The 13,682-nt window shown below is 39.6% G+C and overlaps 1 protein-coding gene across 2 annotated transcripts in view; it reads right to left on the bottom strand.

Moving 5' to 3' along the window:
- Nucleotides 1-6,063: 6,063 nt before the first annotated feature.
- Nucleotides 6,064-13,682, bottom strand: part of LOC102013933 (schlafen family member 12-like) — a 29,549-nt gene continuing 21,930 nt past the window's right edge. For both annotated transcript variants that reach the window (XM_013503416.1, XM_013503415.1), the window contains 3 exons: nucleotides 11,932-12,987; nucleotides 8,415-8,534; nucleotides 6,064-6,930 (listed from right to left, as the gene is read on the bottom strand). In XM_013503416.1, coding sequence (XP_013358870.1) covers nucleotides 6,341-6,930; nucleotides 8,415-8,534; nucleotides 11,932-12,961 — 1,740 coding nt within the window. In that variant the 5' untranslated portion in view covers nucleotides 12,962-12,987 and the 3' untranslated portion in view covers nucleotides 6,064-6,340. The remainder of the gene's footprint in view (nucleotides 6,931-8,414; nucleotides 8,535-11,931; nucleotides 12,988-13,682) is intronic.

Genomic DNA, 13,682 nt, shown 5'->3' with positions numbered 1-13,682 from the left:
TGTTTAGATCCTAGCATGTTCTCAGTTGATTTGTTTTCTTATTATTGAATTTTAAGAGTTCTTTATATATTTAGGACACAAGTCTTGATCATATATTTGTTTATTTAATATTATCTCTCAGTATGTGGATGGTTACTTCTTTTCTTAGCAATGTGTTTTTCAGAACAGGAATTCTTCTTTTCCCATTGTACTTTTTTCTTGGAATTCATTGCTGCATTGCATACATGCTCCTTACACAGTGAACATGTCAAATTCCTTTACTGTCCTCCTGTTAACAATTTTCTGTCTTCTTGTCTAATAGTCTCCATTTTCTTTTAATACCCAGAAAGGCATAATTTTATAAAGGATAACAACAAATTTTTTTCATGGAGCATGTTTCCTGTGTTACATCTAAAAATTCACCACTCCAAAGGTCATGTAGATTTTTGTTCTTTGGCCCGGTAATAGTGTGATAGCATTGATCAGTTATCAAATGGAGAGCTAGGCTGGCATAGCTGGATAAACCCTAATGATGATTCCTTTTATTTATTGCTGAAGAAGTGAAATAAATTTGGTGATATTTTGTTATGAATTTTATGTATATATATATATGAAAGATCTCATCTTCTCTTTGTCTTCTCCCTTTTATCCTCCTCCTCCTTCTTCTTTCTCTTTCTTTCTTTCTTTCTTTCTTTCTTTCTTTCTTTCTTTCTTTCTTTCTTTCTTTCTTTCTTTTCCCTTCCTTTCCTTATTTTTTTGGTCTTTAGAGACAGGTTTTTGCTATGTAGGTCAGGCTGGTCTTGAACTCACTTTTTAGTGTGGGCTGGCTTTAAATATGCAGCAATCCTCCTGTCTCAGCCGCCCAAATTCTGGAATAACTGGCGTGAAACACCATGTCCAGTCTTTTATATAATCTTTGGTTTTGGTGTCAGGTAATACCATAAATTTATTCTATAAATGAATTCATATGATGAACTGGGAAGTATTACCTTTGTTTAGGGAAACAACATGTAGAATTCATCTCTTTTTTTCTTTTCCTCCTCCTTCTCCTCCTTTTTTGCTTTCAAAGAAACATACTAGTCCTTTCTTCTTTTTAGTGTTTGAAACACATCTCTAGTGAAATCATTCAGTTCTTGATAGTTCTTTCTTGGAAGTTCTTAAGTAACAAATTCAATTTTCTCAATATTTATAGGGTTACTTAAAGTAATTATTTCCTATTAGATGAGTTGGGACCAAGTGTTTCATTTCAGGCAAGTCATCACACTTTGTGCCTGAGGTGCTGACAGCATTCCCTTGTCCTTGTGAGGTCTGCACGGTGTAAGTGATGGTCCCTGTTTTCTTTCTCACATTGGTAATATATGTGCTGTCTCTTTTTTTTTTTTCTCTTTATCAGTCTTGCTAATAATTTGTCAATTGTATTGACTTCTTCAATGAACTAGTCCTTTGTTTTCATTAACTTTTTTTCTGGTTTTTTGTTTTTTGGGTTTCTTTTTGTTTTTGTGATGCAGTCTCACTAAGCTGGCATTGAACTCAATGTCATTGATGTTTGCTCTTTATCTCCCTCTTTCTGATTGCTTTGGATTTATTTTGCTCTTCTTTTTCTATATTATTGAGGTTGGAATTTAGACTTTTTCTGTCCTAGTAGTATTTCATTCTTAAGGATGATACAACAAATTGTTAAAAATTCACTGGCTTAAAATAAGAATGCTTTGTACGGTTCTGGAGAGCAGAAAGCGAAATCAACAGTCCTAGATGAAGTGAGAGTGTCAGCAGGTTTGCAACCCATTTGCTTGCCTTTTCCAGCCCCTAGTGGCTGTCTGCACGGCTCAGTTTAGAGTCCCTTCCTCCACTGCAAGGCAGCAGTGTGTACCACCTTCTCTCTGTGCTTAGATGTGCTTCCATCCTTTTCTTTCTCTGATTCTGATTCTCTTGTCTCCCTCTTATAGGGATTCTTAAGGTTATATGGATCCACCAAGGTAATCCAAGATAATTTGTCTATCAGAAGAATCTTAAATAACTCTACCAAATCCTTTTTAAAATCCATATTAGGTGACATATTCCCAGCTATGAGGGACTCAAGGATGGCCACTTCAGGGGGCTATAATTCAGCCTACCATACAAATGAATACATAGAGTGTTTAAGTTTCTCTTACATGACTGCACATCATAGTTATTTTTCTTGTTGCTTGGACATAAAACCCAACACGCACAAGTTGAAGGAGGAAAGGTTTATTTTATCTCACTGTGTAGAGAGGTTTCAGTTCATAGCTGGCTGGCTCCAAGCCAGGGAGGCAGGGCAGAAGGGCATGGCAGACAAGAAGCAGGTTGTGACAGGAATAGGCAGGAAGCAAGGAGCTTTCTTTCTTTCTCTTTTCATTCTATCTGGGATAGAAGCCTGTTGGTTGGTGCTAACTGCTCCCAGATTGGGTCTTCTCTGTTTAGTATGTCCTTTAGCCACCAGAACCATGCTAAACCAACCCAAGGGCTAATCCAGTCTCACAGACTATGATCTGGCACCTCCCCGAAGCCCCACCTATGAGCACATGAGGTTTGGAGGGCCATCTAGATATAAGCCAAAATAGCTCATCTCATCACTTTTATTACCTATCTCTCACAAATCTGGATATATTCTTATGTTCTCTTGCTTGAAATAATTAAAAATTTTTCCTTCAGGCTTGCTCTTTAATCTATGGATTTTTTTTTCAATTTTATTTATTTATTTATATTTCAATTAAAAAAAGAACAATAGCAAAATACCAACAATGTAGACAAAAACAAAACAAAGCAAAAACAATGAACATGATGCAGGGTTTCAGAACAAAATGATAGGAATTGACAGTGGTTGTTATATTGCATATTGTTATCTTCAACGAAGTTGCTCAGATTACCAGATGTAAGAATGCAAGATTGATCAAACCATTAAAGAGAATAAAAAATAAAAACAAAAGAAACATTAGAAATGATAGAGTTTCACTAGACAAGATGGTAGGAATTCACCAATGGTTGTTATATTGCATATTGTTGTCTTCAAATTAGTTGTTCAGATTTCCAGATATAAGCATGCAAATGTGTAGTTAAAGCAAATTTATTTAAGGAAATGAAGATGCATCTGTAACAGCGGTGGTGAACCTATGGGACACGTATTACTGTATTTTTCTTTAAGACAAAAGATGTTAATGTATAATTTTTTTTAAACTAAAACCAGCATTCAGGTTTAATTGCAGTGTTGCCACTTTGCTATAAATAAGTGGGTTCTGGGTTGTAGTTTTTTTTTTTTGAATAAAAGGAGGAAAACATTAACAGACAGACAAGATTTTACAACATAGCAAAAGAACAGTACAGACAATACGGAGTTACAAAGTGGTAGGGAATTAACAATGGTTGTTGTACTACATATTGATATCTTCAAAGTGGCTTCTCAGGAGAAGCCACTTTGAAGGTATCTATGGATTATTTAGAAGTATGTCTTTAGTTTCTAAGTGTCTGGAGAGTTTTCTGGTATCTTCTGTTTGGATTTCTAGTTTGATTCCATGTTTGTCATAAAATTCAGTGCATAATTTCAAGTCTTTAAAGTTTGTGGTAGCTTGTTTTATGGCCCAGGTGATGATATATGCTTGTATATGGTTCGTGCTTTGGAAAATAATAGATATTCTACAGTTGTGGAGTGGTGTGTTCTATAATTGTCAATTAGATCTTGTCCACTGATGGTGTTGAATTCCTCTCTCTGCTTGCAGATATTTTGTATACTGGTCTAAATAAGTATTGATAGAAAAATGTTGAAATTTCTGACTATATTTTTGAATTGATCCTTTCAGTCCTTTCACTTTCTTCCTCACGCTTTGCAGTTCATCTGTTTGATTCGGACTCATTTAGGATAGCTATATCTTCCTTGTACACTGTAGTCTGGGCCCTAGTTCTGAATATCATTATCCAGAAGGCTCAAGATCCCTAAAGTCTAACATCGCAAAAGGTTAAAATTCTGTTGATAGAATCCTAGAAGAAATGAGTTCCCTAAAAGTCAGTGTTCACATATTTCTAAAATAATTTATTTGAGAAATATAAAAACTTACAGAACATGTCAATGGCCATTTTACATTGTATAATGGTAAAGGATAACAGTTCGACATGCACAAACACGCAGGTATACTACTGACCATTACATGAGTATAACAATTATGAACAGATAAATAGTATTCTTGAAGAAATAAATCAACAACCAGAATATATAAATGCAGATTTTGATTTGCAATAATGTGCACACAACTTATCACTGTAGTTTTCTGAAAAATCTAAAGAACAACGGACATCTTTTGATAACATCCATCAAAAACCACAGTCAGTCATCACTGCATGTAAAATTGACTAAAAATCAGGGTCAGGAAGACTGAGGCAATAGAATTGCAAGTTTGAGCTCAGTCAGAGGAAGTTAGCAAAATCCTGACTCAAAATAAAAATTTTAAGAAGGTCTGGAGATGAAGCTCACTGGTAAAGCATCTGCCTAGTATGAGTCCAGGCTCTGTGTTTAATACCCAGTATTGGGGAAGTCAAAAGTCAACCAAAGAGCCATAATCTCCACAGATGGTATCCTTTCAAAATAGGGGTATACAAAAGGACATTTGTTCATTATATAGAGAAAATGTTGAGATTTTTATGTATACACAATGCTTACAAGCAAAGTCAATGCTGTGATAATGTGTGTTTGTGGAGCTATATTTACAAAAATACATTTCAAAGTATTTTCTTGTAATGAATAGATGCTTTTCCTCTTTTAGCTTAAGGGAGTTGTGGAAGACCAAAAAACTGCACTCTCTGGAGAAATGAAGTCCCTTGCCTCCATCTTTCCCTGACCTTTACTTCAGCCCTATTCACCGAGATATGCAGAGCTGGCTATATTGAATCAGGTGTTCCCTTAAAAGGCTAAAAGAATGTGATCACTTCCAACCAAGCCATCAACTTGCCTCATTAAAGCACGCTGACAGAAAATGCCCCCCCCCCCCGCTAATGGCTGCAATGAGGGTTCAAGCAAGAGCCTGTGAGATTCCAGGGCTACGATACGTGATAACATCTCAGCTGAGGCCATGAGACTCCGTACGAATTATATCATCTTGGCAGTAAAGGTGCCAGCCTTGCACACATCAAACTATCTATTGCATTGCTAATTAGATAGCCTTTGTGCCTGGTACAAAATTGCTCTGATTTTTCTTAGAGCCTGTGCCTGCCAAGTTTCTTTGCCCTAGCACTCTGTCCTGACGCCCTCCCACCTCCCTGATTGATACCAATAAAAGCCGTGAGTTTTTTAACTCATGGCCTTTTGTTCCACAGAGAACATTGGTCATCCCAGAGCTCCTCAACTGCAAAATATCCTCTCTGTCTTTCTTTTGCATCCATGTGCCACAGTGCTGGGTGGGGAACTCGAGCACTCCATGGAGGTTTTCCATTAAAGGCATCCTCCGAAAATACATTTCATTCATTTCTATATGTTGCTGCTCTTTTCAAAATTCTGTGTTCTGTATAAATCAACATAAGCATTTCCTTTCAGATTTCCCGAACTTCGGTGCCTCACTTCTACATTGTTTGGAGCCTGTGGAAATCTGTTCCTCAGGCATTCGAACATATAAGAACCACAAAGTGGCATGCGTAAGGAGGGTGACTGATTGGCAACACACTGTCTTCCCATATGGTCTGTGTAATTATCTTCCAACTAGTCAGTGACTTCACTGGCAAACGCAACTTTATAACTCATTATGAGCACTGACACTTTCATCAGCTGGAAGGAATGGCAAGGGACTTATTATTTACTTGGCATTTTTGCAGTTCTCTTATTGCAGGTCAGTTGCTTCCCTGAAATTCAGCTCTCTAGCCATCTTCTATTCCTGAGAAAAATGTAGCCACAAACTATGTAGAGAGGCTGACTAATAGCCCTTTCTTTTCCAGCATCATGTCAAGTTGCTGATCTTGGAAAGTTTTCACAGGCATGTTTTGCAGAATTAAAGAATGTCATTGTAAAATCATGAAATATCTTTCTTTTTGTCTTTTTGAGACAGGGTCTCGCTATGTAGCTCAAGCTGGGCTTGAGCTCACTTTGCAGGCCAGGCTGGTCTCAAACTCGCAATGATCCTCCTGCCGCAGCCTCCTGAATGCTGGGATTACAGGCGTGCATCCCCACACCGGGCCACGGAAGAAAAGACACTTTCATAGAGAAAACCATTTTCTATGGTTCGGGAGAGCTCTGCGCTCTATGTCGTTTTTCATCTCAGCTGAGGCCATGAGACTCCATACGAATTATATCTTCCTGGCAGTAAAGGTGCCAGGAAGATCAGAACATGATCTATAATGACTTTTATCTCAGAGCTCTATGTCGTTATTCTGAACATGATCTATAACGACTATTCTGAACATGATCTATAATGACTTTTATCTCAGAGGCAAACTCGTTACGCAATGGAAGGCAATAAAGAGCCTCCAGGAATTTTGTCACAATTTCAGTGGTTATACAATAGTAGGATTTAGGGTAAGGTACTTTGAAATCATCATAGAACAATGTTGCTTTGCCTTCAGGACTCAAGAAGAAGCTCTTCAGCCTGATAAACATTTTATCACCGTAACCACCATCTATTACCAGCTTCTCTTTTAAAGTGCGGGCAGTTTGTTTGCAGTAGCCTTGTAACTTCTTCACGGTCTCGTGTTTGGTAGTGCTGTCTTCTGTAGCCTCTTTTATCCTGAAGAAGGTGTACAAGACTGGTGGGCTGCTCATGGGAATTAGAAGTACTTCACAGATGACATCTTCCTCCCTTTGCAAGCCCAGATCCAAAGACCAGCTCTTAGAGAAGATCAGGATACCTTTTCTGAAAGGCGCCATTTCGTTACGTACTGACTGTTCAAGTCCTTCATGTTGCAAGAACAGTTCACGATAGATGGGTTTTGGAGTATATATCACATTTCTCAATAGCACTAGATGTAGAAATAATGCCAACAAATTACAAAAAGGAAACACTGAGGAGGTCCCATGTAGACCATAACAAAATAGCTTATATACTGTCAGTGCACTCACTGGGAAAAAGGAACTGTCAAGGCTGTACAACATATGCCAAGCAATCATTTAAAGAACTGGACAGCAGCGAATACCACCAGTACTTAAAAAGGGAAAACCTACGTTAGGGAGGAAGCACAGGAAGTAACCCCACATTCGCTTCTGATTTTGCTCCCAGTATATTTTACATGGCATGGCATTGGCCAGTAGAGCCAACAAGTGTATGAAAAGATGCAGGACAAAATTAATAACCAAAGCTGCGCATACCACAGAGAGATACTTTGTTGTACCCATATGACTGCTTAGAAAGTCAAAGAGGAGGAAGAGAAGCAGAAAGATGAATAAAGCTTGATACCTGCAGGAAATAGGACATTTTTAATATATTGCAGATGGGAGTGAAATGGCCTGTGTAAATTATGGGAAAATGTCAGTATAAAGGCACCTGAATATTCACATACCTCCTCCATTAGTAATTTTATTCCTACGTGTGCTCTCAAGAGAAACTCTTGCACATATGAACCAGAAGGCTAAATAAGAATATTAAATATAACATTGTTCATATAACAGTGCTATGGTTTGTATCTACATGTCCCCCCAAAGCCTCTTAGACTCATAAATACGGCTTTTTAGAGGTAGCTGGATCTAGAGCGTGTGATACTTGCATTAAGAGTGTATTATAAGTAAATTAGTGGACTGATTGGTTTAGCATAGTTCTTGGTGTGGATAATGGAGCAGCTACCCGGGGTGTGGATGACACCATCCAAAAGGCTTGAAGCCTGGATGGGATAAGAGGGAAATAGAGCCTTTCTTGCAGCTGCTTCTGCCTGCCTTGCTGTAGACTGTTTCTCCTCTGCCATGTGCCTGTCGCAGGATGTCCTCCTGGGAGCCATCTGACTATGAACTGAAACCTCTACAAACTGTGAGCTGAAACAAATCTTCCCTCTTGTAACTTTGGATGATGGGTATTTTTTCTCAGCAGTGAAAAAACTACGACACACAGAAAGTGAGAACTAACTCAGCTTTCCATCGTCACCAACAACAAAAACAGACAACTGGGAGATGTTCAGGACTGGTGGCATTTCCTCAATAACTGAATACAGGCATAGCTGAAGCTAGCTCTCAATCTCCTACCTCAGGGCATGTGTAGTCTGCCTTATTTTTGGTTACACTCATCTGATTTTTGTTTCTTTTACTTTCAAGTTATGTGTCTGCTGTTACACTAGAAATTTTAATCAAATTCCACAGAATTAGGATGGGAATTTGACAGATTCAATAACTAGAAACACCAAAGTTTTCCCACAAACACAAAAGTGGGGTCTGGTAACACATGGCAGGATAGAGCTGACTTGAAGCAAGGAGGCTTCAACGTGGTCACAACAACCTAAAGAAGCCAGAATTAAACAACCTGGAGGCTGACTTCTCCGCAGTAGACTTCTCCACTTCTTAAAAATGGCCACACTCCAGGCCATAATTCGTGGTAACTCAGTTGCTCGACTGGTCAGTTTTCCCAAAGGCCTGGAAAAATCTTAGAAAATAAAGATCATACATTTAATGTGGCACATGGAAGATGTCAGCTAACTAGTACATAGCTATTAAAAGTCTACCTAGAGCTGGCCCTGTTTTCCCAAAGAAATTTGGTTTGATATTGTAATTAGATTCCTAGTTCAGATAGAAATTGTAGAATTAACTTTGGTTGTTACCAGCACTCTAAATTTGCAATGAAATAAGCATAAAAATATTGATTCTAATCTGTGAATAAATAATAATATATAAGCAAACCAGTTATTACTAAAACCAGTTAAAATTGCGAGACATAATTGCTGAACTCTATGCAGAGTTGAGAAAGAAGCTTGTATTTTCAGAGATTTCATAAATTGCTACTGCTAGTCTCACTTCATGCGAAGATTATTGCTTCCAAAACCAGATAAAATACCAGCATTATTCTTTTCTTATGAATCAAATGGAGGGCTATATTTGTCTCACAAAAGTCAGAAGAAGAGGGAGAATTTTAAAGGGAAAGGGTAAATGAGAAGGAAGTAAGGAAAGATGAGGAACAAAGAAAAGATGCTGGTGTTTCTGAAATAGGCAATTGCTGAAATTGAGTTCAAGGAGAAAGAAGAAGGAAGAGGAGAAGGAGGAGGAGGCGTAGTAGAGGAGCAGGAATGGACAGGAAAAAGGCTTGAACTGTCTTTACCAAAATATGAATGGAAAGGTGGTAGGGAAGAAATATCTACGGTTAAGAGGAACTTTGTACTAGGGAGGAAGCTTTTGTTTCCACCTCCAAAGACCCATGTGCTCTCCCAGAGCTCCATGGAGCAAAGGCTGGCTCTTTAGGATGGTTCTCCTGGGTGGTGATGGAGCCTTCAAGAGATGGATCCTAGTGAGAGGTGTTCAGGGGAGAGGATGACAGGCCCCTGGCCCCTCCCTCTCACTATCACTCACTCCGCTGCCACGAGGTGAACAGTTTTGTTCCAGCATGTGCTCCCCCATTCTCCGTTGCCTCGCCGCAAGCCTAAAGCAATGGAGCCAATCGATCATGGATGAGGACCTCCAAAACTGTGAGCCAAAATAAAACTTAACTTGTATCAGCTAATTGTCTCAGGTATTAGAGTGAGAGAGAGCTGATTAACAGGATATTGGCAGTGAGAAGTTGGGTCACTGCTTAGGGCCATATCTGTTTTCATGGTGTGGAAGCCTTTTTTTTTTTCTTTTGACTTTTTGAGGCAGTGTTTTGCTATGCAGTTCAGGCTGACTTTGAACTAACTTTGTAGCCCAGGCTGGCTTGAACTTACAGTGATTCTGCTGCCTGAGCCTCTGGAATACTGGGATTATAGGTATATGCCACCATGGTGGGCTCAGAAGACTTTAGGATTGATTTATGCAATACAGTTTGAAGAAGTGGCCTAGAAAATGCCTGGAATGCCATCTGTGAATCTTAAAAGGAAGTTCTGCTGGATACTCAGAGGACTACAATGCTGGTAGGAAGATGGACAACAAAGGCTATGACAATGTGGTTTCAGATGGAAACTGGACAAGGGTTCATTCTCACTACATTGTGACCAAGAATTTGAATGCATTTGGTCCATGGCTTGGACTTGGTTGGGAGGATGAACTTAGAGGTGAGATCTCGACTGGTTCATACGGTGGAGGAGATTTCAAGGGAGTAGAGCTCTCAGGTAGTGGCATGGGTGTTACCTGCTACTTTTAACCACATTTACAAGGACAATTAGGACCAAAAAGCAATAGACCAGAAAGATTTGAAAAACTTGCACTTTGGCCAAAAAAGTAGCATATGTAAAGTTTTAGGCAAGGAGTACAGGTTGACAAAGAGATTACTACCCATAAAAGAAGCCCAGTGCTTCACACAGGGATGATAGGAAAGATGTTTGGAGGACATCTCAGAAATTCACAAAATGAAATTTGATTCAAACAATTTATATTGAGAAAAGGGCCCTGTGTCACTCTGCCCACTTGCGACAACTGAAGGAACTGCTTCCCTTGGAGTTTATTTTCCTGAATTCAGCTGGCAGCGCACTCACAATCAGCTGCAGCTGTGGTTCCAGAGGACTCGGCACAGGCTGCCCAGGCGGCATATCTTGGCATCATCCCCATAGAAACCAGCAGGCATGAAGAGTTACAGGATCATGCGTGCTTCCAGCAAGATTTCAAGGGAAATCCTGGGAGGCCACACAGTGTGAAGCATTGTTGAGTCCCACAGGTAGCACAAGAGAGCAATGCATAGAGCCACGAGAGTGAAATCAAAGCTGTGGTGGAGATGCCAGGTAGGAACAGGGGCCAGCAATGAAGACGTCTGCCTAGGTAAACTGCAGGCACATGCAAAGCGAGCATAAGAGTGCTCATGTGTACTGCAACCAGCAAAGCCAGAAGGACAGTATGCTTCTGATACTGGACATAGACTTTAAGATCTAATGTTTGCCCTGTTGAGTTTTGGTTTTGCTTTGGTCTTGCAACTCTTTGCTATTTTCCTATTCTTTCCTTAGAAGTGGGAATATTTACATTATGTGTACCCCATCATTATATCACGTAAATATGAATTTTCATTTTTTTTTCCTAGAGACACTTGCCAACTGAGTTTGCATTGAGTCTGAGAGGAGATTTTACACTTAGAGTTGGAGCAAAGTCAAGACCATGAAGACCTTAGGACTCTTGGGAATGGACTAAATGCATCTTGCTTTATGCAATGGAGAACAATTTTGGGGACATCTGGGTAGAATGCGCTAGTTTGGATGTGAAATGTCATCCAAAGGTTTACCTGGTGCAGGACTGCTCTCTGAGATGGCACTATTGGGAGTTGTTTGCACTTTTAGGAGGAGGGATCTAGTGGGATGTCTTAGAAAAAGTACAGCATTTCTAACCAGAGGATAACAGACAATTCTGCTGGGGGCTCAGAACTCCACTGCAGAAGATTAGGGGGCTACAGCTTCTTCCTTTTCCTTCCTATCCCCTTAAAATGGATCATGGGAACCTGGCACCTTTTCTTTCCTCTTCTGTTCCCTCCCTCCTTGTAGGTGAGTAGGTTTGCTCTGCTCCATGCTTCTTGTCATTATAGGTTGTCACTAACATAACATGGCTTAGTGGTTATGGACTGGAAGCTCCAAAGCTGTGAGTCAAAATAAACTTTTTCTCTATTTAAACTGATTATCTCAAATATTTGTCATTGTGACAGAAAGCTCATGAAAACACAGGGTTACTGAGAGTAGATAATGGCTTGCTGCATAGTGTATCTTCTAATAGGGTAGGAGAAAGCAGCAGGTAGCAAACCACTGATGATAGCGAACCAGAGAAAGGAACTTAACTGGTATAAATTGAGGATTATTGGTCGTGGTCCGAGTACCAAAGAGAAAACTGTCCCCCGACCCTAGAAGCCTTATTGTAAACCCCCCTTCTTTAAGTGGATTCACCATTCATCATGAACTCGATCCATTCCGTAGAAGTCATCTGCACCACGCAGTTCTCTTTCACATGCCAGCTATTGGGTCCTTCAGCAAACACAGCACAGCAGAATCTCTCTACTCGGATCGCGCAGACATATCCAGAAAGTCCTTTCTCATTGTGGACTTCAAGGAATTTGCACGTGTAATTTATCTCCTTCTTCTCCTTACAGAAGTGATAGACAGGCAGCTTCCTAATGGACTTTTCTATTTTTGTTTCTAACTTGACGAGATCACACTTGTCTGCTTCAAGCCCTGTTATTTTTTGTGTCTTTTCATTTAAGCCGATGAACAAATATCCACCATCAGTATTTGCAAATGCAGAGACATACTTAGGAAGCATCTCTTTAATGCGTTGTGACAACTTATCTGTCAAGAACAATTTAAATTCAACATGAGTGGATTCAGTAAAGCAGAACTGTTCATTTTTTGTAAGTATTTTACTATTAAAGAATTCAGCAGCCAAGTCTTCATTGTGACTTTCGTCAATACAAGCCCTGTCTGCAGGCAGTGTCGGTGTTGAATATGATCTTCCTTCAGTTCTCTTCAGTTCTTTGAGGAACTCTATCGCTGTAGCCTCATTCATTTCATCTACTCGCGTTACATTCCTTCTGTACAAATTGGTGCTCAAGGTGCCGTACTTCCGATCAGTTATACTCGACTTCACAAAAATCTGAAAGATGAGTCCTCTCTGCATGAAGTCCAGGTATTTTCTAACATTTGGCACAATATTACAAAAACCCGCTTCCAAATCTTGTCCTATTCCATCTCGTTTATAAACGAAGTCTTCATTTTCAGTTTCTCCCCTGACTACTCCCCCTCCATGCTTCAGCAGTGCAGATATAGCTCTTAGGATCCTTTGTTGCTGGCATTTCCTCAGCTGGCAATCCTTCATGCTGTTCCTAGCCTTCTCTCCAAGGGTGACACTTTTTCCATCTACAACCAGCTCAGCATAGTCAGATTCCACATCAGGAAGTACACACATTTCCGCAGCAGCCATCTCAATCTTCAAGCTGAAATTTCTGCCTGTAAAATAGACAGAGCCCATTAGAATAGAATCTGTGCAGCAGAGAGCAAATTCTTTATTATTAGGGTAATGCAAGAAAACCTCTTGCTGTACGCATTCCAGAGAACTGGTGAGTATATGGGTGGGAAGTAATGTTTGTGGAGACCAATTTGAAGTGAGACTGTAATAATTTATACTCCTATTGATTTTTCCCATTTGTTGCCATAGTTTTATTGATCTAATTCTTTCAATTTCATTTTTATCTGTGATTTTATCTTCTCTCTAATCTCTAATATTGTATGTCTGTATTCTGGCTCCTTCCTTAAATATGCTGCTGAAAGGAATCTGTCTACGTTTTTGGTCTCCTCAATGAATCAAAATGTAGGTGTACAATCATTTCTGCTTTTTTAAAATTTTAATGATTTTAGCTTTTACCTCCATTAATTATTCCTTTTAAGGGGAGTCCTCGGGGAAAGTTTCTTTTTTTTTTTTTTCCCTCCGGTACCAGGAACCGAATTCACGACCTTGCGCTTGCCAGGCAGGCGCTTTGCCGCTAAGCTAAATCCCCAGCCCCTTCTCGGGGAAAATTTCTAGTTGGGCATCTGGGATAATCAGCCATATTCTGTATTTATTATGCTTTCATTCTTATATGAATTAAACACCCATAGTGTGGCTGCCCGGGCTGGACTGAACCCCGGATATCTTCAGGAAGCCC

Source organism: Chinchilla lanigera, unplaced genomic scaffold (assembly GCF_000276665.1).
Source record: "Chinchilla lanigera isolate Chin_1 unplaced genomic scaffold, ChiLan1.0 scaffold00080, whole genome shotgun sequence".
In the NCBI taxonomy this organism is placed as follows: Eukaryota; Metazoa; Chordata; class Mammalia; order Rodentia; family Chinchillidae; genus Chinchilla; species Chinchilla lanigera.
This window is presented reverse-complemented; position numbering and strand designations above follow the sequence as displayed.